Source organism: Daldinia loculata (assembly GCF_022478755.1).
Source record: "Daldinia loculata strain CBS 113971 unplaced genomic scaffold F4817scaffold_28, whole genome shotgun sequence".
NCBI classification, from domain to species: Eukaryota; Fungi; Ascomycota; class Sordariomycetes; order Xylariales; family Hypoxylaceae; genus Daldinia; species Daldinia loculata.
The window spans coordinates 263,607-289,623 of record NW_026054882.1 but is presented as its reverse complement, the minus strand read 5'-3'; the positions used below and the strand labels follow the sequence as shown (position 1 = coordinate 289,623).

The 26,017-nt window shown below is 47.2% G+C and overlaps 9 protein-coding genes across 9 annotated transcripts; 3 read left to right on the top strand and 6 right to left on the bottom strand.

Annotated features, from left to right (window-relative positions):
* Positions 1-428: 428 nt before the first annotated feature.
* Positions 429-1,632, bottom strand: F4817DRAFT_339399 (uncharacterized protein). Its single transcript, XM_049303530.1, has 3 exons — positions 1,495-1,632; positions 1,242-1,415; positions 429-1,182 (listed from the first exon to the last, which is right to left on the bottom strand). The coding sequence occupies exons 1-3, from the start codon at positions 1,563-1,565 to the stop codon at positions 831-833; spliced, it is 597 nt and encodes a 198-aa protein (XP_049158508.1). The 5' UTR covers positions 1,566-1,632; the 3' UTR covers positions 429-830.
* Positions 1,633-1,879: 247 nt separating this feature from the next.
* On the bottom strand, positions 1,880-4,431 carry F4817DRAFT_123625 (SET domain-containing protein). The gene is made up of 4 exons (XM_049297663.1): positions 3,960-4,431; positions 3,256-3,887; positions 2,945-3,178; positions 1,880-2,891 (listed from the first exon to the last, which is right to left on the bottom strand). The coding sequence occupies exons 1-4, from the start codon at positions 4,087-4,089 to the stop codon at positions 2,436-2,438; spliced, it is 1,452 nt and encodes a 483-aa protein (XP_049158507.1). The 5' UTR covers positions 4,090-4,431; the 3' UTR covers positions 1,880-2,435.
* Positions 4,432-4,804: 373 nt separating this feature from the next.
* On the bottom strand, positions 4,805-5,541 carry F4817DRAFT_316490 (ankyrin; the record flags this gene model as incomplete). Its single annotated transcript, XM_049300687.1, has 2 exons — positions 4,805-5,256; positions 5,346-5,541. 2 exons carry the CDS (start codon positions 5,539-5,541, stop codon positions 4,805-4,807), a joined length of 648 nt encoding a protein of 215 aa, XP_049158506.1.
* Positions 5,542-6,097: 556 nt separating this feature from the next.
* On the bottom strand, positions 6,098-7,663 carry F4817DRAFT_365627 (DNA topoisomerase IV, alpha subunit; the record flags this gene model as incomplete). Its single annotated transcript, XM_049306893.1, has 7 exons — positions 6,098-6,652; positions 6,713-6,784; positions 6,852-6,917; positions 6,978-7,064; positions 7,120-7,228; positions 7,306-7,372; positions 7,444-7,663. The coding sequence occupies 7 exons, from the start codon at positions 7,661-7,663 to the stop codon at positions 6,098-6,100; spliced, it is 1,176 nt and encodes a 391-aa protein (XP_049158505.1).
* A 633-nt stretch (positions 7,664-8,296) lies between these two features.
* F4817DRAFT_316488 (argininosuccinate synthase) lies at positions 8,297-11,233 on the bottom strand (the record flags this gene model as incomplete). Its single annotated transcript, XM_049300686.1, has 18 exons — positions 8,297-8,361; positions 8,485-8,552; positions 8,701-8,750; positions 8,803-9,016; positions 9,094-9,133; positions 9,191-9,396; positions 9,570-9,630; positions 9,750-9,783; positions 9,844-9,892; positions 9,967-10,036; positions 10,097-10,254; positions 10,313-10,401; positions 10,481-10,557; positions 10,607-10,679; positions 10,776-10,865; positions 10,921-10,976; positions 11,143-11,156; positions 11,211-11,233. 18 exons carry the CDS (start codon positions 11,231-11,233, stop codon positions 8,297-8,299), a joined length of 1,437 nt encoding a protein of 478 aa, XP_049158504.1.
* A 646-nt stretch (positions 11,234-11,879) lies between these two features.
* Positions 11,880-14,250, top strand: F4817DRAFT_316487 (terpene synthase; the record flags this gene model as incomplete). The annotated part of the gene is made up of 3 exons (XM_049300685.1): positions 11,880-12,110; positions 12,193-13,905; positions 13,960-14,250. 3 exons carry the CDS (start codon positions 11,880-11,882, stop codon positions 14,248-14,250), a joined length of 2,235 nt encoding a protein of 744 aa, XP_049158503.1.
* Positions 14,251-14,838: 588 nt separating this feature from the next.
* F4817DRAFT_123430 (SGS-domain-containing protein) lies at positions 14,839-17,043 on the top strand. The gene is made up of 3 exons (XM_049297662.1): positions 14,839-14,952; positions 15,019-16,301; positions 16,366-17,043. The coding sequence occupies exons 2-3, from the start codon at positions 15,202-15,204 to the stop codon at positions 16,907-16,909; spliced, it is 1,644 nt and encodes a 547-aa protein (XP_049158502.1). The 5' UTR covers positions 14,839-14,952; positions 15,019-15,201; the 3' UTR covers positions 16,910-17,043.
* Positions 17,044-17,863: 820 nt separating this feature from the next.
* Positions 17,864-20,529, top strand: F4817DRAFT_123370 (cytochrome P450). The gene is made up of 3 exons (XM_049297661.1): positions 17,864-19,237; positions 19,315-19,735; positions 19,795-20,529. Exons 1-3 carry the CDS (start codon positions 18,240-18,242, stop codon positions 19,999-20,001), a joined length of 1,626 nt encoding a protein of 541 aa, XP_049158501.1. The 5' UTR covers positions 17,864-18,239; the 3' UTR covers positions 20,002-20,529.
* Positions 20,530-23,622: 3,093 nt separating this feature from the next.
* Positions 23,623-25,967, bottom strand: F4817DRAFT_365624 (uncharacterized protein; the record flags this gene model as incomplete). The annotated part of the gene is made up of 7 exons (XM_049306892.1): positions 23,623-24,181; positions 24,236-24,492; positions 24,588-24,928; positions 24,990-25,138; positions 25,192-25,445; positions 25,502-25,893; positions 25,958-25,967. 7 exons carry the CDS (start codon positions 25,965-25,967, stop codon positions 23,623-23,625), a joined length of 1,962 nt encoding a protein of 653 aa, XP_049158500.1.
* Positions 25,968-26,017: the final 50 nt, after the last annotated feature.

Genomic DNA, 26,017 nt, shown 5'->3' with positions numbered 1-26,017 from the left:
AAGCTATATGCAAATGGTTACAATCGTATATTAAAAATATTATTAATGTAGTTTTTATATCCTTAATAGCGTCGTATAGATTAACCAAGAATTAAACATTTAATTGTGGCTCATACATTCTCCTAAAGCAGCAAGGGCTTACAAGGATTTACCCGTCCCTCGTCAACTTCAACTCTTATATATTTCATTAGTACTGCCACAATTTTTTCGACCAATCAGATCCTTAGAATCGCCCCGCAGTTGGCGACTTTTTCCTTTGCCATTCTATCGCATAAGGTCTAAAACACATGCAAATAGGATAGAAAGGTCATGCAAAACAAGCTCTATCCAACAATACCAATTATTAAAGTTTTTATACAATACTATAATAGGTCAATTAATTTTACAAAAAATTCATCGGACGTGCGCTGAGGTGTGGCTAGCCAATCAGAGGCCAGACTTATATGTGGCGTAAAAGGCACTCTTGAAGCTAGGGACTCCCCGTAAGCGTTTGCGCGAACGGGTAACGCAGCTAGTCTTCACATCATTCCAGTTCATGTAAAATCTCACATTTATAAGCGATTCTATTAAACGACTGTTTATGGCTAATAATCCAAAGGGATTTCAAGCAGCTACAACCCATTTCTCGTTTGAAGACATCATGTATTCCCAGCCGTGCATCGCCTCAATTAGGTTCCAGCTTATCGGCCGTGTACCTTGTCAACGGAACACATTCTTCTTCAATACCCAATACATCGCTCTGCTCTATTCTACACAGGTACCTGACCCATGCCCTCTTTTCATGCCTCTCAAGCGATGATAACCCACTACGACTAGGTATCTAAGACTGGTTACCAGATGACGGCAACCGGCAGTAGAGCGGATATACGATAGTCTTCTTCCACCGTCTCCTCTTCCGCCTCGTAATACGGAACTCGGCAGACTGGACACCTGTACTCTTTCCGCAGAAACCACGTAGCTAGACACTTGGCGTGAAATACATGTCTACACCTCTTCATCTTCAATACTTCGTCATCGATCGGCTGTGTAGGCTGATGTTTCTTTGCAGCTGCGTCCGAAGCCACTGTGATTATCGTAGCAGATCTCGATATACCGTCTCCGGCCTCTAGATCCGTATCGTGGCCGGTTGCTGGTGTGGATGGGCGAGTGTCGCTAGAGTAGAGGTGCGCAAGGCAAATCGGACTGTCCGCAGTATTAGACGCGCGGCACGAGTGCAAGATAGATTTCGGGAGCAGCCTGACCATTCAGCATCCTCCGATTCTGTCAGTGAATTACGGGCGTGCCTCTTCTCAGTTGCGCCCTCTAGCTGTACCAGCGCCTGTTGAATCGAATCTGGCAGGCCAGGCTTCGAGTGTCTCCTATTCCTAGTCAACAGGCGAGCTAGCTTCCCCTGCAGATCGAGCCATCGAGTGATCCTATCCGAACAAGATTGTCAATACGCTTCAGCACGTAGAGTGATCGAGAAGTCAATAAGTTATTAGAGTGTCAGCTTACAGCGCTGCGACGACTATTACCCCTAAAAATGCTAGGATGAATACGACAATGGACTTCCAGGTAATTTCCATTTTGCCGGCTTACATATAGAGGTCGAGTTAATCAAATGCTGAGTAGCACAGTGAGAGTAGCAGTCGATGTCGAGATGTTTCGAGCGGGGGCACGCATTCCACAGCTCGGCGAGTACAGAAACCTTAAGTTTCGGCAATCATCGAATGTCTTGAGGAGACGAGACTGAACTCCGGACCGAATTCTACATATACTCCCCGTGCCGACAGCCTGACAAGCATCCGTACAGCTTGTTACACGCGTTAGTTCCGTATAGCAAAGTATAAGTCTAACTTGCTTATCCCTTGCTTTGTCTACTATATGATGTATATTAATAGATTGGTAGCGAGCTGGTCTTAACACGCTAGAACCTGGGTGAACCAACAAGCTGTAGGAAACCGATACCAAACCACAGTATTGCTATAAATCCTATGAAGGAAACATACTAGAAACTACAAAACTAAGGATCATGAAACTAATATCCCAAACTCCATTCTCGCATGCGGAAGCAGGAAATAGTTCGCCGTGAGGTCTTTATTATCTAATTACCTTATAGTAGGCTACCTGTAAGCTCTCTAAACTCTTCTAGCCTAGGTTGCACCTTATTTTCTAACCTAGTCCCTGCATTTTCGCGCCTCTCTAACACGACATAGCTAGCAATCTGATAGGCCGGCCAGAAAGTAAGACATGAGATCGACCCCGCCTCAGCCTGCGTTTAACAAGAATAGCCAGGCCTTGTGGGCGGTCAATGCCCCCTTAATTTATTTTCCGCGCTGCCTAATGGTTAGGCTATCGGGCGGGCACACGTGGCTGAACGCGTCGTCGGGAAAAACGTAGGGAGACGGCATCCCGACCTACATTAACCTTTCTACGTAGACGGTCGTGCTCATCCTTCACCTGGTTCTTTGCCTTTTCGCGTATGGTTCGGACTCCGGGTTTGTTCTAGCCTTCAACTTGTGCACCTTTTCTTGCACGAAGTTGACGGCTTCTTGTAGTAGAACCTTCTCGCCCCACCGCACAGTCACAGCCATCCTCTGCCGGCCTGAAACCTTATTGCCCGACAGCAGATCCAAATCGTACGCTTGGTTTGTAGTATATTGCGCCAGTCTTAGTTCGAGGGCACGATGTATAACCAATGATGTGATCTCGTCCCGTATCGCCTTATCTGGAATAGTAGCTGGGCTGATCTTCCTGATCGCTTTGAGCACTGCATGGAGCTGCTCGACTAGATCCGAGGGAAGCTCCTTAAAGGCCGGCTCATCCCGAAGTTCGCCATTGGAGTTCGGCTCCCCCGAATCTCGTTCGATGACGAAGGCGTCCTCAATTTCCTCCAGATCTAGCTCATTGACCTACGAATATTTAGCATCCCGAAGATGGTGAAGGTATTGGTTCCATTGCTTACCGCTTTACCCCAGGTAGATTCATCCAGTCTAAGCGTGTCCTTTAATACGGACAATACCAAGTCCCATGATATTTCCGTCACATCATATCGGGAGTGGTTTTTCGTCACATATCCGTAGCGCCTTAATAAGTCGCCATTTCCGAGCGGCCCATAGTAATTGAGTACCTCAGTTCCAGCGACAATTGGCCGCAGGGTAGTGACGGTCAAGCTATCTTCGCCGTGGTTGACGTGAGCCTGTTGATTGTCAGTACGAGCTCGTAGCATAGAATTTGCTAGGTATCATAAAATAAAATAAAATAAAGTATGCTTACGTTGAATTCGGCATCTGCATTCAATATATCAGCCATCGGCACCATGCCCATCATGAGGGTGCCTTCTTTATCTTCAACCCATTCCTCGCCATTCTCAGGGTCAGCTTCTTCGTCTTCGTTCTCCAAGTCGAAAGCATATGCCATAATGGTACTGCCCATGCGATGCGCCAGGAGCATCAACTGATCCTCGCTAAGCCTCCCGGATCCTTCTGGATAGAAGACATCGGCATGCTCGTTGATTATTGGCAGTACTCGAGTGCGGAACATGCCATCGGCCTCGTCTTTACCTATCTTGGACACAATCGAGCTTGCTTGCAGCTCGCTCAACTCTTGATCTGACCACCACATCAAGGTCTCAAATTGATCGGGAAGCACGTCGAAGTAGGGCTTCCATCGAGACTTGTCACCTTGAAGATACTCATATATCATGATGAGAATAAGCGAGACCCAGTTATCGGGAGGACCGCTGGTTTCGCTCCCATCTTCGTCGGCTTCATTATCTGTGTCCTCTAAGCCCGTCGTCTCGAAGACTTGGGGTATGCGTCTAGGGAGGTCAGAAGTCTCTGTGTTGATGATTGCTGCTCTCGGAATGGAGAACAGTACGGTATCCTCAGGGATGTCCGCAGTGGCAACTAAGAAAAGCCATTGGTTAGCGATTTGGGTGTGCTCGCTAAAATGTACTATTGGTTCTGCTTATCCCGCACCAATTCCTCTTCCGGCGCCGTTCGCGCGTAGATCTTCAATCTTGATGTTAGGATGGAAAGTCGCTCCAGGCCAGGTCCTAAACCACTCCAAAAACGATGCGGACTTGGCATCAAAAGTTGGGTCTGACATGTTTCCTCGTACGATTTAGATCTCTAATCGAATGAGATAGCCCTTAGATTTTGCTAACGGAGATATTTGATATGTCGCAAACGGTTAAACTGGTAAATTCAATGAAGTTGGGTTTTCATAGGTTCGGAGATGATTCGGGAATAACGACTCGACTGCGAAATCGAGGGAGGTACCAATAAGATGATGTACGTATTGGATAACTAGTTGAATTGAAGTGAAAGAAAATATTTATCTATCAAGGTCCCTGCAGCGCAAGAGCGATCTCCCGCAATCTTGCATACCAACAGATGTGCAGCGCTGCTTCTTATATTGGGATTCGCGCCGCATGTTATGTTTTTTCCTTAGCGGTATCTAAAATTAGTAAGCTGTAAGACATCATAATCGCGCTTTTACATTATCTTATCGCCGGTCTGACAGGAACGCAACGATCCACCATCTTGACGAATCATACCTCTCTTTCAATATAGGTTCGATTCTTCCTTTCCAACTATGCAGCGTGCTTCACAGAGAAAATGGCTAGACTAATTATTGGAAGGGTATGGGCACAAGATATTGGCTCTAATTACTCAGATTCAGACCCATTACCTGAATGCAGGACGGGTAGACAGGCCTATCTTAGGCATTACCTTACGCCTCTTAAAGAGACTTCGTATTGGGTTTGAAGATATTCAACTCTTGATACAATTCAGACTTCATAGTCCTATTCAGAGCCTAGCTACCCGCTGGGACCATCTGTCGAGCCCCCTACTTTTCCATCCTCCGCTGCACCATCATCATCCGCCATCTGCACATCTTGCGTACCCTTCTCTAGTCCGCCTTCCTTAGCATTATCGCCCTCGAGATCCTTGCTCTGCGAGAGGAAGTAATCAACAACATGCATATGGTTATTGAAGGCTGCCAAGTCCAGCGGAATCTGGTCCTTGTCGTTAGCCGCAGTAGGCGAAGCGCCTCGCGATAGGAGAAGTTTGACGACGTCAAGGTGACCACCTAAACATGCCCAATGCAGGGCTGTGTTTCCGAACGAGTTCTGTAAGTTGATATAAGGTACCTCCGTTTCCGTGCTTGTAGATGGTGACGCTTCATCTGAAGATGGCGGAGGTGCTTCTTCTGCTTCCTTGGATGGCTTAGAAGGAGCAGGGAAGTGTGAGAGTATCAAAGTGACAGTTTCTAGTCTAATATTAATAAAAAGTCTTCCGTAAATAATTATAATAAATGGGTAGTATATAAATATTGAAAATGTATAGTCGTCAACTTACTCGCATGACCATTTGCTGATGCCATATGCAAGCAGGTCGCCTTGCCGTCATCCCTGGTCGCCGCTATGATCTCGGCCCGTGTAGCACCCTCCCGATCAGCAAGCTCCTGAACCATCCCCGTGAGCTCTGCATCGTCGCCAGTACGGGCCAAGTAAATGAGATCATCAATCTCATCTTCCGATAATTTAGGTGCCATTTCGCTTCTTCCTTCTGTAATTATCTAAATATTTTAACCCGAAACCAGCATCGACGTCCGGGTATTTTGTCCTGGTCCGTGCTCTTGGTATGAGTGGTGGAATTGGAGAGCGAAATGAAAAATTTTAGTTGCTTTAGCACAGATGCTTTTTGTGGGCGAATCAGATAAATTTCGCATGAAATTTAGAACCTGAGAATTTTCAAAAAGGGTTTTTGAATTCTGTATGGCAAATTGCTCCGAAATTTAAGACTTTGGTGAATTTCTAGTAGCAATATCTTTTTCATGATAGCGTTGAGTTGGGCGTTTACCTCTCGAATTGGGTCTTGGAGTCACGTGATGTTCTAAAAACTAAGAGTGTAGCTTTGCGGAAACCGACATTAGGGGGGTACAATAGTTTCTTCCTGAAAAGCTCCTTTATACCACAGCATAGAGCCCATCTAAAATCTCTCTTGGCCACCTTGAGGTCCTATATTTGATATCTCACTTGAAGACGCGTGATGGATTTGAAGTCCAACATGATGAACTTTGGTGCTAGCCAGGTCAGGTATTGTTAGATTTATTGGTGATAGTTTGATAGCTTCACATCCAACCAGCTTGTCATGTCTCCTGAATCATCCACTGCCTGTATCTCGGCTTTAATATTCAGCATAAGCATTAGCTGTATCTCGTGCGCCAAGCTCGGCTCATTTGTACTTTCAACAGGGTGGTTATCAAGTCTGCGTAGGAGGCCAACCGCTTTCCGTCGGTCAGAAGTACTGAGGTGAGCAGTGACTTCGACTGGAATCGCGAAAGCAGAAATACTAGGTGTTGAACTGGATGAAGATGAATCCTGACTGGACTGGGGAGTGAAATCATCAGATGGGCTGGTATGAGACGAATATGAATAGCGAGTGTGGCTTAGAATGTCACGGCTCTTTGGCCCAAGCCACGAAATCTCCGGAATTGTCACGTTTTCCTCATGACCGAGTCCCTGGCTACCGCATTTGTAGGTAAGCATGATGGCAATACCGCTAGGGTCAAAGTCGACAAGCGCGTAAATAGGAACTTGCGGGAAGGATGAGTGTAGAAGGTGAAGGAATTGTCGTGTCACCAGGTCTGGATAGCCTTTCCCCTGGAAATAATAACATGAGCAAAGACTTTAAAATACTGCGCTGTGAATATGATGCCTTACTGTAACAAGAACTCCTATACCTGCGTCGGATAGCCCGCAGTATCCAGACGCGGCCAGCCCACGAAAGGTAGCCTAGTAGAAGCATTAGACAATGACCAGCGAATATTTGGATGAGGGGACTTGCCTCCTTTTCGATAACCATGATCCATTTCGTTTCCCCAATGTCAATTCGACGAATGGCTTTAGCGTGCGGAATTAGGGTACCCTAGTAAGATCCATTAGCTAACTAGTCACCACATTCCTCGCATTGCACTTGGGCCCTCACATTATTATCAGAGCTACAGTCAAGAACGGAGTGGTTCTTTAACGTGATAATAACGCCCCCTGCAATCAGACCTTTATATGCGGCAACCTACTTCGATACTTAACCCTGAAACTTATTCGAACTTCATCTGAAGGATACATACAACACTCAACGCGTCTCTACCAACTCCGAATGTAAAGGCGATATCGTCGACAAGATTATCAACATACTGCTGGCTGCCGAAAAGATCTGGATTCTGGTAGTAGATATTTCTATAATCGTTTAGTAAATCTACTTGATACGTGAGACTGATTTAAATGACAAAACTTCAGGCAAGGAAATAACAGACCTTTTCGTAATGACGTGGTCAGAAATGAGTGCTTCGTAGCAAAGATGAAGAATCTGAAGAACACATGCTTGAAATAGGGAATCAACATCTTTAGATTACCTATCAAGATGCAAGGTTCCTTGCGCGGTATGAACTTACTAAATCTTTTTGCCTCTGCCTCCGTACTTGCTGGGAACCGGATGAGACTTTCATTGCCCGTCCGGCGATTACGTAGGGGAATATCGAGAACTCGATTCTCGCTAAGCGCGTCAATAATTCTTTCTAGGACATCTTCAATCTTAACTATAACGGCACCGGCTTGCGCATTTCGTGTAGCATCACCACCAAACGTGACGATGCTATTTGATTGCCTGTCCATTGTAGTGAAGCGTGGTGTAAGTGAAGAAATATTTCAGTTCTCTTGGCCATTTCTGCTATGACTTAAGAAGTGAACTGCATACTATAGTATCTACTGATTGCTCTTGCCGGATTATAACTATGACACTGATGTTGATCTCAAGGCAGTCACTCCTGCCACCAGCATACATGTAGTGCCTACCTGGGTATGTACATCAATGTACACCAATATAATACTACCACGATATTCCCTGAAACTTCCTACATAAGGCCTAAGCCCTATGGCTTACATATCTCAAGCTTATTGGCAATCGCAACCTAAATACCAGGGACAGATCACGATTATCTCCACCTATTATGCACGAACCCTTACGATTCAATTTCTATAGATTTAGCGTTGCCGCCGATCTTATTTTTCTTCCAATTAATCTCCTAACCTAGAGGAAGGAACGTAATCATGCCGAATTACACTGCATTATGCATGGGATCGCAAAGAAAGCATTGGATATGGATTTTATTTATCCTCAGTTCATCGAATGTCTACGTGGTTAGACATGCGCGCACTATAGACACTATCTAGTAGTAGCTTATCTGTATCTTGTGAAGTAGACGCTAGTATGACTGGCCATGCAGCCAAAGGAACCTGCTATGTAACCTAGGACTGAGTCAGGGGGTTGCCGTCCTTGTCGCGCTGCTCGCCGTACTTCTTGAGGCGGATAGCTGTAGAAAGGATGTTAGTGATTGTTCTACGTAACTTGGTCTTCACGGAGATTTGATAACGTGACAATCCTCAAACGAGAGGAGGAAACCCTTAACAGTCAATGATGAAATAAAGAGACTAACCTTGGATAGCAATAAAGCCGGTTGTGTCCTGGGGCGAAAAGCCCTCTAGAGAGTCCATAGATGCGGCCCTAAAAGATTAGAGTAAGTAACTTTCCTATTGTACATAGGGGGAACATAGGCAAAGCGCAATTCTGCCAAGACTATCATGGGAGCATGAAAGTCTAGGCAATTCTAGTCTCCAGAGGGAAGGAAGGGAAGGGATTTGGAGTAGCTTACTCTTCAGAGTAAAGGTTGCTGGCGTTGCTGGAGCGGCCAAGCACGTATACCTAATGGCCCAGGTTAGTTATTTGGCAAAGACTAGCCATAGACGAGACTCACATTTCCTTTGTATGCTCTCAGTCGCACAACACCGGTTGTATTTTGGGATGAGAAGACAATAGAATTGTCAAGGAATTCCCTCTCGGGGCTGAAGTAGAGACCGTTGTAGAGAAGGCGGCTCCACGAGTGCGTCACGAACTGGTCACGTAATTCGCGAACTCGGCCGTCGAGGACTAACCCTTCAAGATCAAGATGTGCAAGTCGCGCAATAGTGCTGCAAAATAATTAGTAAGTGTTGATCAGGAGGGAGTTCAATAATATGGTTGTAGGGCTGGGATGAGGAGAACTCACAGTCCTGGTGTATCGTAGCAACCACGGCTCTTGAGTCCGACTAAGGTCAGCAAAGTTAGCATATCTACATTTATTCACCTTCCGTTCTAATACTAACTGAAGCGGTTCTCAACAATGTCGATTCGGCCTACACCATTGTCGTGGCCTATCTTGTTCAAGAGCTTGAACACGGCCACACTGCCGGTAGTCTCCTGGCCTGCAAGGATAACCTTGACCGGGATACCCGCTTCGAAGTGAATAGAGAAATCGGTTGGCTCGTTGGGAGCATCAAGAGGATCCACGGTTCGGGTCCACAACTCCTTACTATGGTGAGAAGGTTAGCGGTGTCACCTATGCTCAGATCATTGAAAGACGAATTCCGGTCTAGGATGGTAATAGCAACGTGGATAGGTAGAAATCAAGCTTTCTCTCAACGAGTTTCGCTTAGATATTAAATATGATCGGGCGATAACTGGCCGGGGTGGAGATAAACTTACGGAGGGGTGTGGTCGGGATCTTCGAGAATACCAGCTTCGTACGAGCAATGCACTAGGTTGTCTATACGTGATCCGGTTAGCTTCTTGAAACTACCGAGCGGTTGGCCAAGCTGCATTTTATGGAAGTTGCATTATGGATAATCTAAAAGGTAAGGGAACTGAAACCAATGGGACTCTTACCGTCCTTGGACCAAGGTTCCTTCGGGGTCGAGCTCTGTAGTCTGTTAGCGTCATCTAGTGGTTTGATTATTTTTGGCTGGTGAGGAATACGTACAACGGGGATGTTCTTCTCAGCTGCGTAGCGAAGTAGGTCTGCGCGGCCCCTATAAATAAGTATCAGTATCCTATGTTCAGATTTGGTTATGGATGCAGCATTCAAGTCTTAGATTACTAAGACAGGGGAAGCCTCAGCTCCGGACGTGGCTGAATAAGTCTAGAACGTAGTGGGTGGTGCTGGAAGACTAACTCTATAAATGATTGTTAGAAAGCATACCCATTTTAGATTTTTAAGAGGCGATGGTGCATACGGAATTTTGCGCAGAATTCTGGTAGTCGCCAGGGGGCGATGACCTTCAGAGAGGGCCTCAACGCCGCGAAAGCTAGCTCGAAGCGAACTTGGTCGTTGCTGTGTTTATTAGCTAGGAAGAAATGGACGGGGATGAATATAGGGAAAATACCCTTTGCCCTACGAGAATTAGTATTTCTTGCCTCTATGGAATGAAGTATCGAAGTGGTATACTTACTGTGCATCCGTGCGAAACGAACTACGCATATCATGATAGGTCAGCGTGTTTTCTGCCATACTCTTCGGAAGAGGATAGGGGCGGATATGCTATGTTTGAGACTAGAAGGACCAACTAGAGGTCCGCTCTAGATCTATTACGGGATAGAACATTGAGGTTTTGACGTACGTCACAGTTGTTCTCGATGGCTGCCTTAACCTGGGCTTTCGCAATGATTGGGCGAGCTAGAGAGGTACCCAAGAGGTCTAGAAAGAGGTTAATGGTTATACTTTAGATTAGAAAAGGACTACGTACATCGATCCTCGTAGATGGCATTGCATTGGATTGCTCTGTGGATGACCTTCTCCACGAATTCCTCTTGGAGATTCTGAATCCAATGTTAGTAATTTCGATCTCAACGGGGCGTACAAATAGGGAGCAGCATTGTAGTGAAAAAAGGGGCGAAAGAAAGGGATGTAAATACGTCGATTATCATGCGCTCGGCACCCAAGCTTAGAGCCTTCTTCTCGACGGCGGCCCAATCTTCCTCCTGACCAACATCCGCTAAAAAGCACTAATTGTATATTAGACTCGAGCTGCAGTTATGCTATACAATATAGTGAACTTACGACGACAGTATAGCCCTCAGAAATCAGCCATACTAGGATAGTCGAGGTATCAAGGCCTATATAACTGATGTTAGCAAGGTCTGTTTAATACTAGGCATTGGCAGAATGGTCATCGCCGTTATGTTAACGATGACCTCGTCCGTAGACCATTGTAGCCATAAAACAACGCTATTTCGACTCGAATAGAGAGCCGATAGCGGGGACATAACTGGAGATACTGACCTCCGGAGTAGGCGCTACATAGACGGTTAGTTAAGGTTCGAATAGCATTAATAAGGGAAAATACTCACAGACAAACACGACCCTTAGACATCTTGAGCTGTTCGTTCCTATAGAATTGTATAATTGGGTACTGAACACGATGGATGTGGATAAAAACGACTCGTAAAGAAGGTGGGATGCTGTTTTATGTATGTATTCCAAGTCTAAACGTTTAAACGTTTGTGTGGGCCGAACTTATGACTCAGCCTAAAGTTTGTTTTTTCCTACTAGGGCTCGACACCAAATCAGAAGTGTCTCATGTTTCAATTGGTTGAAGATAAGATCGGATAAGATATCTTTAAGACATTTACTCCTCTAGGTCGTACAGCTCTATTATACACTAGTACCTTTAATGCTTCTTGGGTCGTAGATTACGAAAACTATGAATAATAGTATCTCGAGTTAGCTTACCTAAGGTAAACATCTTATGTAAATCATTCCTCTTGCGATCTTCTATCTAATCATCTATATTAAGCTTCGATGCAAGGCTCCGGCTAAGCCCCGGGTTGCCCCACTGTAAAAGCGGTGCGGAACAGGGGAAATATAGTGGATGAGTAACGTATCGTATGAGTTCCTGAATGCCGCGGTAACATAAGAAATTGTTGAATTTCGGTTAGGTTACCCGCGATTCTCTCCCTTGCAACTCTTCTCTTCAACCTCAACCATCTCCAATCGCTAGTATCTCCATTTCGCTAAAGATGGTTGTGACGACACGGTCTAAGAAACGCGCTAGCGATGATACCCCCGAGACGACAACGACAAAAACGACGACGACGAAACGCCCGAGACTCGAAGATAAGACCGACTTGACGCGATGGCGTATGCTAGACGAGAAGGGGAGACATACTTGGCACTACTTAGAAGACGACGAGGCTATAGAGAGGTGGCCGCAGAGTTATGCTGATAAGTGGTATCTTGGATTGGACACTGTGAGGTTTCCGTCATTCCGAATATTCCTATCGCGCAATGGCGTCGCTTGAGCGGTATGGCTGACTGTTGCATTCGTTATAGGGGCTCCCCACCCTACCAAAGCCAAATAAACCCCTCGATTCCGTCGTCAACGGCTTGACGTTCTTTGAGAAGCTTCAATTGCCTTCCGGCCAATGGGGTTGCGAATATGGAGGGCCTATGTTCTTATTACCGGGTATTGTGATTACCTGGTACGTGACGAAGACGACGATTCCGTGGTATACCGCGACGGAGATAAAGAACTATCTATTCGCTAGAGCGAACCCTGAAGATGGAGGATGGGGCTTGCATATAGAAGGAGAAAGCACCGTTTTTGGAACCGCGTTGAATTATACCGTTCTTCGTATTATTGGTCTCGACCCCGAACATCCGGTCATGGTCAAGGCTCGAGGGACCCTACACAAACTTGGAGGAGCTACATGCGCTCCCCATTGGGCTAAGTTCTGGTTAAGCGTGCTGGGTATTTGCAAATGGGATATCGTCAACCCTATACCCTCGGAGCTATGGCTACTACCTGACTGGGTGCCCTTTGCCCCTTGGAGATGGTGGATCCACATGCGCCAGGTCTTCTTACCTATGGGCTACATCTACGACAAGAAATGGTCCTGCGAGGAGACCGATATCATTCGCGCTTTGAGACAAGAGTTATTCGTGGAACCGTGGGAGAAAATCGACTGGATCGGAAACAGGAATAGCATATGTTCTGTCGACAACTACCATCCCAAGTCCTGGCTTCTCAACACCGCCAACTGGTTCCTCGTTAATATTTGGAACCCGTACCTCCGCACCAAAGGGCTCGCTGAGAAGGCCCAAGATTGGGTCAGCAAACTAATCGATATGGAAGATGAGAACACGGACTTCGCAGACTTGGCACCAGTGAACGCGGCAATGAATACCGTCGTGTGCTACATCCGCGACGGCCCAGGCGCATACTCGGTCAGGAGACATATCGAAAGATTAGAAGATGCGATGTGGGTCAATAGCGAAGGTATGCTTTGTAATGGCACCAACGGTGTTCAATGCTGGGATACCTCTTTTCTGATACAGGTCACGACGGATGCGGGGCTCGAGCAAGATCCTCGCTGGAGACCGATGTTAAATAAGGCGTTGATATTTCTTGATAATCAGCAGATACGCGAGAACTGTAAAGACCAAGACGTCTGCTATCGGCAGCAGCGAAAGGGTGCGTGGGCCTTCAGCACTAGGGACCAGGGATATGCTGTATGTGACTGTGTTTCGGAGGCGTTGAAGTCGGTCATCCTTCTACAACATACTCCTGGCTACCCCCAGCTTCTTGAAAACCAACGCATATTTGACGCCGTTGATACTCTTCTTACTTACCAGAACAAGTCTGGTGCTTGCTCGTCGTACGAGCCGACGCGAGGGAGCGAACTAATGGAGATGCTCAATGCTGCGGAGGTCTTCGGTAAAATTATGGTCGAATACGATTACGTCGAGTGTACGACAGCGGTAGTCACCGCGCTCTCCTTATTCCAGAAGCACTGGCCTGATTATCGGACTAAAGAGATCAAGGGATTTATTGGACGATCGGTCAAAGCGGTCAAGTCGTTCCAAAAACCAGACGGATCATGGTATGGCAACTGGGCCATATGTTATACCTACGCGACTATGTTTGCCCTAGAAAGCTTGAAAAGCATTGGTGAAACTTATGACAATAGTTCTCACTCGAAAAGAGGTTGCGATTTCTTAATTTCCAAGCAGAGGGAAGACGGGGGATGGTCGGAAAGCTACCGCGTAAGATCATGAAGCCCTTTGGATTTCACGTATGCATATGCTAACAGCCTGTAGTCTTGCGAAAAGATGGTATATACCGAGCACTCATCGGGATCCCAGGTTGTGATGACAGCATGGGCCTTGATAGGTCTCATGAAGGCGGATTACCCAGACATCGAACCCCTGAAAAGGGGTATCAAGCTCATTATGGATAGACAACAACCGAACGGCGAATGGAAACAAGAGGCGATCGAGGGCGTGTTCAACAAGAGCTGTATGATCTCATACCCGAACTACAAATTCACCTTTACAATGAAGGCCCTCGGAATGTTTGCGACGAAGTATCCGAACGAGAGGGTAGTATAATGGGTGTAAGTCAGGGTATGTGATAATTGCTATCGTGAAGGCGATGAGGCTGTAATGGGTAGACTGGGTGGGATAACTAATTAATCCTAATATTCTTAATGCCACATATAATATTTTGGATTTTTGGTGACAAATCCATCAAATAATCTTAGCTTTGGCATTGGGATAGCTGTCGCGTACGTCATCCGTCCTTGTGCGGTAGCACTGACGTAGTTGGTATTACATTATAGAGTGGCCCATTAATTTAGATTTGTTCGTTCATTAAGAAGGTCCAAGTTGAAAGTATCGCAGATCTCCAGACCCTTGATAACATAATTTCTAAAGCATATTTGACTATGACTATATTAAATAAACTAAAAGATCAAATATCAACTCGTAAATGGGATGTCTATTTTTACGTAGAGTAAGATAGCAACCTTGATGCATGTCTAGACCCTCGGGGCGCTAGGCGGTGAGATGTAGCTTAGCTTTAACTTTATACCGCCTACCATCTTTAGCTATAGATCCAGCAGAATCGCGGAAACCCCACTATGACTAGTAGCTTCTACGGTAAGCACGCTTTGGCTCTGGCTGAAGTAAACCAACCTAATTACTTGCTATTTTGCAAACCGAAGCAAAATCAAACAACAAACTTTATCACAGCTATGATAATTTAGATATTAGAAAGGGTTACTCTTGGGTCCTAGCACAAACATTCACCAGGTATTTAAACGACCTGTTACCCGGAGTTCTTGTGTGATTTAATCTCGTTTTCGTTCTCGCTGTAAGAACCTTCCACTCAGTCAAGATACAACCAACCCTCAATACAACCCCACCACAAATTCGTGATCACCTACCATCTGCCAAATTCGGCCGCAGAAAGACGTTATCTTTGGTGTCAACGTCACTCGTCGTGTTCCACTTTAATCAGTACTACCTCAATAAATTCTTTTCAAGTCAGGGATCGCCACAATGTCATCCGCCGCCTTTGCCGACGCAGGTACCAAGGCCGTGGCCGCTCGCAAATACACAGAAGGAATCGAGAAATTATCCCAGGCTCTCAAAGAGCGGCCCGCACCTCTTTGGCTACTCGAGCGTTCCAAAGCGTACTTGCGAACTGATGAACTCGACCTCGCCTTGCGCGATGCCGAGCAAGCTTTGCAAGTAGCCTTCTCGCGGGCTAATCGAGAATATATGGCCGAGGCCCAGATTAGACGAGCTATCACCCTCTTCCGCATGGGTCGCTATGCAGACGCTGATATCTGCGCCTTTTGGGCTATCAGACTGCTCGAGCAATCCAAGGCTACCGAAGATGACGGCCAGCAGGATAAGGTTGACGAAAATGGAGATTATGTCGTGCGTGCTAGTGAAATTAAGAATGCTGAGAAGCCGGATAAGGACCGACAAATCGCTGCTGCTATGGGCGGCGCAAGTAATTCGAAAACCACCACCTTAAAAAATCAGGCAACTTCGTGGCGTCTGCAAGCCTTGAATAAGCTGGAGAGCTTACCTGCCGGACATCCCGGTTTGAAGGTGAACGTCTCGAAATATCCTAAGCCGTCCGAGCTGCATTCTGCCACATCTGATGAGCATGATGCCAAAGCTAGTCCGGTTCCATCCACGAAAGACCAAGGTCGCGATGAAGGCGCAAAACATGACGCCTGGGAGAAAGTCTGGAAGCAATTTTCGACTGCCTTCGTGACAAAAAGTATCAGATCGAGCTTCTATCAGACAGACACTACCATCAATGCCGACTTCTTCGTAAAGAACGTGCCTGCGGACCGTTTCGCCGTGTCCACCCAGCCTCAGAAAGTGGTTATGGGACCAATCTCAAATACCGACTCTGGCTCTGACTCTCTCCAGCTCCAGCTCCACCTTTGGGGCAGGGTCAAGCCTGCTGAAATCAAACACACAGTTAAATCGATGAAAATCGAGCTAGTCCTCAAAAAGGAAACGCCAGGCAAATGGCCCATGCTGCAGCGGGAGGATTCCGACGGATTTACTAACATTGCGGGGAACACTAAGGTGGCCCCCTCGTTCCAGAGATTCTCCACCCTCATTTCTCGCCTGGGGTTCGTATCCGATCCTGTCGAGCTTATTATGCCTAGGACTTTACAACGCTAACATTTTTTTTAGGTATCATCATCCCGATGACCTCAAACTTCCAGATGTTAGTCTCGACCTGGATGCTTGGTACGATGCTCTCTTGGGCAAGCTTGCAGCTGGTCTAGATGAGCGCGAGGCATCTTCAGAGATCCCGAATGCTGCACCCGAGGCTGCATCGTCTTCTACGAGCGCGAGCGGCGCCACTCAGCCCAAAAGTAACCCCGCGCAAGCTAGCGATCCTGTGCTTAAGCCTACTCCAAATGCTAGCGAGGCATCTTCGACAAAGACCGTCGGTAGCGCCCCAGCCTACCCTACTTCTTCGAAGAAGGGAGCAGTGAATTGGGATCGGATTGGCGACGACGACGGGGGTGACGAATCCAAAGAGGATGCCGATGTTAACTCGTTCTTCCAGAAGCTCTACAAGGATGCGGACGATGATACTAGGCGTGCCATGATGAAGAGCTACGTCGAGAGCAACGGCACATCGCTCAGCACAAGCTGGGCTGAGGCCAAGGGCAAGACGTACAAGACTCTACCACCCGACGGCGCCGAAGCCAAAAAGTGGGATGAGTGATACCCTACGTGACTGTCAGCTTAGTTTGTGTTTTTCACGCGCATGCTTTTGTTACGAGCAGATAGCAAAAAAGGGATGGATGGTCGGAATGATACCAAATGTAGTTACTCGTCAATGCAATTAATAATACGGCGTATTACGACTCTAGTCGTACGTTTTATTCCAAGCTCGGTGCGTTAATACCACGAATTGTTTTGGCTCTGATATCGTCTTTACCAGAAATCTAACGAGCCCACGGTTGGGACCTTTTGACGCGGCGAGATACGCATGTTGGTTTATCTGTGCCTCTTCAGGATATACCTACTAGCATAGGCAAGGTAAGGGATAAGCCAGGGTGTCACAAGACTATACAGAATCTACGGATCCGTATGCGTAATTTCACTAAACTAGAATATCTACGTAGCCTCCTAGGCCTTGCCGACGAACCAGGTGAGCGGATGCCACAAAGTTGTACGGAGGAATGGTGATTGGATGTATTAAAAATATCTATCCACCCATAACCACGGTCTCGGTGCCAAGCTTCGCTAGGGAGGGTGTGGGCACGGATACCACGTTTTACGTAGTGCTTCTCCGGCATTTATTTTATCACCCTTCTCTACGGCCGCCCCCGGGGTCATCTCCCATGGAAGTTGGAAATCCAGCCGGTCTCGTTTTCAGTTGCCGACACGTCCTCTGGTAACCCTTTCTGTTACCCATGGGTCTTCAGCTGGTTATCCTTGCCGTGGTGGAATACTCCCCGCAATTCCCCAACGTTAACCCGTAGACTCTCCACATAGCGTCCAGACCCTCTTGTCTGAAGTTCTTCATCGACGGCAAGGAAGACCATACCAGAGGCTTCGGCAATTCGCTGATTGGTCAACTTGGGGTTCGCCGAGGTTAATCAGCTTGAATAAGCTATGGGCGAACGCGCATCGCGCATCACGCATCAGGCGGGATATCGACGAACTCCTGTATTATTTACCCGGCCTCGTAGTAGGTACTGTCGAGTAATTCATATATCCAAATTGCCCGGAGATCTGGACCACGGTGGGATCGTAGATTGTTGAGGACCCTGGGTCTGCTTAATGATTCTGATTAATTCGCCTGATTAAGCAATTACTTCATCAGCAACCTCTTGACATCACTCACATCACTCGCCTTGCTGTCATCTATTTTTGTTCCTTATATTTGAACCCCACGACGACTCCTTCAACAGGAGTAGCGTGTAGCAAATATACGCAAGGGAAGTTCTCAACACGGCCCATTTGCATAACTCCTATCGCCTAGAGGCGTCTCTCTAGACTTGCCCCCATATATTTTTGTATACCATCTTCCACATAGGCTCTTCATCATGGGCGCCGACGAGGTCACGATCTCCCCGACGAGGACCATCGTCCTCTCAGCATGGGGCATCTTCAAGGAGCAATGGCCGCTTCTCATCCCACTCTTCATCGTCCTCCGGATTTTATATAAGCGTTATGCTTCACCGTTACGCGAATATCCCGGTCCCTTCGTAGCCTCCTTCACCCGTCTCTGGAAAGTCATGTCCACGATCTCGGAGCAAACTCATCTGCACCACATTGAACTGCACCGCAAGTACGGCCCCATCGTGCGCATCTCGCCCAACGAGCTCTCTTTTTCATCTCCAACAGTCGCTCGTCACGTTCTCTCGGCCGGAAAGCGCTTCTATAAGACGGACTTTTACTCGGTCTTCCCGCCGCCAGAGAACCCGGATATCTTCACAGAAATTCGCGAGGATGTGCACGCCATGAAGAAGAAGGTGGCCAACGTGCCGTACTCGATGGCCGCCATGCGCCAGCTCAGCCCTTTTATCGATGACACCATCGACTTCCTCGTTAGTCGGCTCGACCAGTTCTGCCCTGACACTGCCATCCCCGGATTCCAACAGGCTGGTCTCCCTGGCCGAAACACCATTGTTAACCTTGGCGACTGGCTACACTTTTTTGCCTTTGACGTGCTCGGTGAGGTGGCTTTTGGAAGGTCGTTTGGCTTCTTAGCTGCCGGCGTCGACAAGGAGAACGCCATCAAGACCATCGACAACAGCCAGAAGTACAACGGAATCGTTGGTCAGATCCCCGAGATCGATTGCCTGCTAAGGAGGAACCCGCTCTGGAGGTGGATTCCCGCCTTCGACCCTAACAATGCGGTCGTCACCCGTATCGCCCGCGAGGAGATGCAGAAGCGTCGCCCCTTCGAAGTTGAGCGCGATGGCAAGGGTGCTAGCGGCGATGGTCGCGAGGACCTCCTATCATCGCTGATCAAGGGCCACCTGAAGGACAAGACAAAGTTCCACGAAGGTGACATCTTTGCTGTGACTCATGGTGCTATGTAAGTATACTTGCCCATTTACCCCTATTCCTGGTAAGCCAAGACCAAAGGGCCCAGTCAGCTAACGACGGATACAGTTTCGCTGGCTCGGACTCGACTGCCTCTTCCATGCAATCCTTCTTCTGGCATGTCCTATCTGCTCCGAAGGTACTTGCAAGGTTGGTAGAGGAGATTGATACGGCGGCACGTGATGGAACGATCTCGGCGCAAGGTAACATCCAGTGGACTGAGGCTCAGAACCTACCATACTTCCAGGCATGCCTAAAGGAAGCGATGCGCATGCGTCCTGCGGTCGGTGTTAACATCGCTCGGTACGTGCCCCCGGAGGGCATCGAGATTGAGGGCCGCCACATCCCCGGTGGTACGCGACTCGCACTCAACGGCTGGGTTCTGCACCGCGACAAGGCCACCTTCGGTCAGGATGCCGACTACTTCCGTCCGGAACGCTGGCTTGAAGACCCCGAAAATGCCAAGGTCATGGAGAGATACATGTTCCAGGTATGTTACAATGGAACCTCATCTCGAAACATCCGTGCACTAACTAACATCAATAACAGTTTGGCGGTGGTGCCCACGTCTGCATCGGTCGGAACCTGGCGCTACTCGAGATTAACAAGGTGATCCCTCGCCTCCTCCGCGACTTCGAGTTCGAGCTGGTCTACCCGGGCCGAGAGCTCAAGGCGAAGGCGACCTTCTTCGTGGTCCAGGAAGGCCTCGAGGTGTACATCTCGCGAAAGCAGAGCGAGAAGGAGACGCAGCAATAAAAGCTTAGACTCATACCATAGTTCTTCAAAGAACAAACTTAATGATGCTACTGATAATAGTATCGGGGACGGCGGGCAACGGCGTTGTTGTGTTAGAGCTGGGCTCGCGGCTTACGAAAAATGCTTTACTTGGGCAGCATGTTTTGCATACCATTTTACGCAGCGTTTTTGTTGTTCCTTTTTTCTTTGGGAAGGATGTTTATACGGCACAGAGGTTGTAGATGGACGAGATACACGCGCGGCGCGTTATATACCAGAAGATGTTTGGCAAATTGCTTACTGTATTATGAATATCTGAGGCGAGTTGGATGTAACTAATGACGACGTTTCGCTATTAGAAAATATTGCGATAGGCGGAGATAGTTACACAGACTCGGCAATAGGGACTAATATCATGTTGACTTTCCTTTTTGAGATTATAATAGCTCAAGTCATAGTATCAAGAAGCAGAGCTTCTTTCTGGAGTCTTATTGCTTATACCTAGGCCATGTGTTGATTGTCGAGTGAAGTTGTTGTGAACTACACCGTCTCTCAACGCCCATTTTGCGATATCCAATCAAACGGCGGACGATTCCTACGCTTTCCCAATGAGGGGATATATTTTGGCTCTGATTGGCTCTCTTCCCATGTGCTACGAATCCTGGGGATGCTCAAGTAAGTTATCCTCTCTTAATTGAAAGACAAGTTCTAAGTTACTATCTGCCCCTATTCCAGTTTACCCAAGACGATATCTACGGCAATTGTCAATGAAGCCACGTCGTCGCGATAATCATACGTTGTCGAATGTCTAGGTAATATGTATGTTACCTTATGTATGTGTTAGGTAACGAACATTCACGAAGATAACGGCAGTTGAGTCCCACCTATATAGTCGCTTAGGACCTTAACCCTGTATATAGTGCTTCGCATATTCGGTAGGTTGATCCAACGAGTTCGGCTCGAATTGGACAACTTGAAATTCTTGCGATCAAAAAAAATTCGACCGAATTCGGAGATCGAATTGCGATCTAAGGCCATGACAAATGCGACATGTGAAGAGCCTCTTCGATTTATAAGATGCCAAGCCAATCCCTCGTCGTGCTACGTAGCAATATCCTCGTTGGCCGGATGATTTCTGCGCAGAGCCGCCGAAGTTGGACCTGGGAAAAGCAAAGGCCAAGAGTCCATTTATCCGAATCTCAACCACGGCTTATACATGTATACATGATACCTACCGGGGCACCACGTTCATTCGCGAGCATTCGATCTTATCTAGACAGGGGTCATATAGTACTTGCATTAATCATGCAGCCTCAGGATAAATTAGGGGGTGTATTCCTAGAAACTCCATCCATCTCTCAACGACACAAGTAACATACGAACTCGGGTGGGCCTACATCGTATCCCACAAAGGATGCGACGGGACCGAGCGGCTTGCACAACCACCTCCATCACCGCTACTTAATGCTCATCACATATTCTTAAACGAATCCATCCACATCCCATCGCAGCACGTCGATTCTAGACATCGCAGAGCGGGGTAGGCAACGCCACAAGCGGCCGGTATGCAACATCGTGAGCGCTGTTCAGACATCGCCATATCAGTTCTCTCACATTATGCTGGCGAGGTTCGTGCGGTCAGCTCGCTTATAAGCAGCCTGATCCTGTCGGAAGTGAGCCGGCACGATAGCAAGTGGGTGTCATATTGTTGGGGATCGCGACCTATCGGCTACGCAGCAAATCTCGCTAGGCGGCATAGGCACTACGCAACGGCGAACCGTTAAAGGGGCTAGAAGCTAGGCCCACGAGGATGGTAATAGGCCGCGACGGCGGGCCGCTGTGGTATCCAAAGGTCAATATTCTACGCACTCGCTGGATAAGCATTCTTCCTGGCTGCGAGGCATCAACGATAGCTGGCATGTACTATCATGCCTAGCAGGAGTTAATATGGGACGTAGAAGAGGGAGCCACTCACGTTCATAGCGGTGTTTGCCTCGGCCGCCGAGTCATGCGAGCAGGTGTTCGTCGTCTACGAATACGGATTTGCCGACATTTGAGACGGGAATAAGGAGAGCTGGTCCAGTTTTTGGGTGGATGCGACTGCTTTCGGCATATGTGGATCATCCACGACGATCCATGTTGTCTAGAACTGTTTAAGGGGGTGGATAAGCATCCACATTGTCGGTATAGAAGGTTAGAGGTGCCGTTCGTCGTTCTATTCTAGGAGGTCGTCGGTATAGCCGGCATCCGGACTCGGTAAACCTTTACAAATTCAAGCTGCTATTTATGGATATGAATCTATAGATGCAGGAGATTCGAGATTGAGTTCAAAGGCTTAGGATGGGGTAGACATATTACGTGGCGTGTGGATAATCGCGAGCGTTACATGGTAGGTTTAAGTAGGTCTTAGAATACTGTTACTAATATTATTGTATGTTCCTAGACTATATCCGTTTCTACCTGTATATATAGACTACGAAATATACCAAAAGGCGCTCTGGAAAAGTGCGGGATCAAGATATACAATAATTTGATGTCTTTTATGAACCCTTGGGCTAGCAGGCTTTTACAGTCCAGTCATAACTGAAGCCCGAGAGCTTTAGAAAAAAGGGAATCATTTCAAACACCAGTTCTAATCAAGGAAAGTTGAAGAAAGTAAGTTCGTATTTTCTTACATTGGGAGGTAGTTATCAACATCGAAAGATGGAAGGGTGATGTCTCGTAGATATGTAAACAGTAGGAAACATCTTTCCATCGTACTGTGAAGAACTAACATGCATGTGTTACTTAGGACGCTCATATAAATTCATTAGACGCTCTCAAGCAACTAGAGTATAATATGATCCATATATGGCCTCAGTAGTAGGCTGCAAGATACAACTGTTGACTGAGTCTAGAACACCAGCAACAAAACTAAGAGTAACTTATCGAAAACAGTAGAATGGTCAGTTAACCAACTTGACGATCTTAGTTGGGCGCTGAGACCTACCTACTGCTGAGTTACTGGATCCCAATGCCTCGATCGGCGTACATGGCGAGCCCCCATTGGTTGTATTCTTACAGCAGCAACAGTCGTAAAAGAATGTAGTCGGCCATTAATTTAATGCCGCCGTGCGAAGAAACATCCGCATGCATGAACCATTATTTGTGGAACCTGTATATGTTCAGTAACTAATTCAAAATGGATAGCGTAATAGTTGCTATAGTATGAGTAGTACGAAAGAACATCTTTATCTGTATTATATTCTCGGACTCAGTGGATAGCCACAAGACTGGACGTCCGGTATCCTCTCGTTTATGAATTATCTGGATGCCCCCTTTAATAGCCCATGTCGAATATGGTATGCTGTGGTAATAAGGTTTCCTATAGCGATGTTACCTGGTTCATCCGACGTATGAAGTCTACGGGCAATAATGCGATGTACATGATAGAATATCTGACGAACCACGATATCCCCTTTACTAGAAACTTGACGGGTTAGAAAATGGAGGCAGACAATGCTCGAATATCACCAGACCGACTGATGCCGGAAGCATCAACTGGTTCACCGGGTTTGCACCTTTTTTAATTCACTAACGGGCGTACATTTCGCTTTGATGGCTTCATAGGAGGTCGAAGCTTGCCTTGCTTGCCCTTTCAATTCAATTCGGCTCTGGCGTATCCCGGTAAGCGGATGGTAAATGTCCTTCTAAAGCCAACTTGATCTGCTGGGCCATCGGTCGAGACCACCAGCGCTGCTGTTGGATAACGCCCCCCATTACCCAGTAGTTCTCCATACGTAAGTGACGTTTCCATACCCCGCGAACCTCTCCCTCGGCGTCTACACCCCATGTGGCGTCTAGTCGCGCTACGATATCCTTTGGACCAAGAATATCAGTCTTGTTTGTCATATCAGGATCCGCTTCACCAAGTACTCCTAATGCTGTTGTACGGACATCTTTATCAGCGAATCCCGTACACCAAATGACTGCATCGGTATCGAGGACACTGCCGTCAGAAAGGCGCAGTCCAGTTTCGGTGTAGCCTACAGGCTCGACACGCCCACGTACGGCAACTTTGCCTTCAGCAATAAGATTGGTGCCGCCTACATCAACGTAGTGTCCACCACCACGCTCGACTAAGATGTTTTGGATATCCACTGATGGATCCCTACTGTCAAGGACTGGGAAGCCTGCTTTAGCCAGGGAGAGATAGCGGTCCCTAGATGATGAGTCAATGGACAATAAGGAGGGAGAAGCCCATGGCCGAACTTACGGTTCTTGGGAGGCAAGGTGAGAGAATAGCCCGTGCGAGAATTGCCCGTCGAGAGCTGGAGGCAAAGTATACATAAGCCGATCGGCTACTTCGAGAGGAAGTTTCTCATACGCTCCAAAGCCGTGCGGATTCACTACGTATTCGTATGGGTAGACGTAAGTTGGTGATCGGGCTACCATGGTCGTTTTTAGTCCTGCAGCATGACAGTCCTGAATGATGTCGAATGCAGTATTGGCTGAACCGATAATAGCTACGGACTGAAGAGACTCAGACATTAGCAAAAAGAACGATAGAATAAGAAATAAAAATGCCTCAAGGATGAATATGACCAAGGGTTGGACCGTCTGCTTACCCTAATTCCTTGCTCTAATAGAGATTGCGCATTACGAAAATACGCAGAATGGATACTAAGACCTTTGAACGTATGCTGATCTTCTAGCGCTGGGAGGTATGGCTTTTGAGATCCAATCCCACTGGCTTGAACGAAATGCTTGCTTATGATAGTCTTTCCTAGGCTCCCATCCGCAGCCTTAAGCTTAACCGTCCACTTCTTTTCCAAAGTGTTGAAGGAAGTCGAACCTATCGTTGTCGATAAAATAACATTGAGATGGAAGTTTGTAGCGTATTGACCTAAGTGCTCCGCTACGTCGTGCTTATTGAGCCGATAAGGGCTTTGCAGCTCCTTTCTGTAGTCTTCCCGAAGAGTATGAGCCTTCTTGTGGTTATAATAAATGTGGTAAATATATGATCTTACATGCATATGGCATCTCGCAACTGGAAGTCGGCACGTGGAACTTGAGACAGTCGTAGCGATTTCTCCAGTTATCGCCGATTTGAGCATTTCGGTCAATGACCACACTCTCAACACCTAAGGCTTTGAGTCGCGCGGCGGTCATAAGACCCCTAAGAATAATAAGGAGCTGCTTGAAAACGTAGGTACTTAGGATATGACTTACGAGCTTCCAGCACCGACAATAAGAACGTCAGTCTCAATAGTATCGAGCCCATCCAAAGCCTTCTTGGGTGTCGATAATAAAATCTCATTCTCCGGATACCCGACTATATTCTCAACCCAAGTCGACAGGGCCCAAATTTTCCACGAAACTGAATCCGTCGCCGCATTACTTTTTACTGGTAGCAACAGCATTTTGCCTACGCAACTCAACGCGGGGGATGTCGTGCGGAACGATATCCCACAATCTATGAACATCTTCAGAATAATGAATAAAGTTCCTAATGTAGCAAGTATAAATTGGCGGCACTCACCATGACCGGGCTTATCTCAACGAAGTGGGCAGCTCCGATTATTTCAACGTCATTAGAGATACCCCGAAGACCTTTAGTATGCAGAAGGGCTGCAGCCACTGTACTGGGTGTTGAAAAAGTACGCAAGTGACCGGTAAGGGCCACTATATCTCGCCAATATGCCTGCTCGGTGTAGAAGCAGCTAGCTAGCCTCTTCACATCGTTACTGAGTAAAGCATTACTGAAAGCGTCTATAACAACTTTGGCCTGGATAGTAGGAACGTCGCCAGTGATTGCAGATGGATTAATAGTACCCGGAGGAATCCTGGGCAGGGGCTTGTAGATGTCCTTTCGAAGATCGGCTTTAGGAGGCCACTCGATGCCTGGTGGGACTACTCCAGGGCTACTGTCTACTATAGAGTGTTAGAATGTTTCTTGACATGACTTCAATTCGTAAAATGAGGTATCGGTTCTTACTGGAAGACATCTTAGGTAGTGATGTCTCAAGTGGAGTCACCACGTCACTCAAACCGGAGA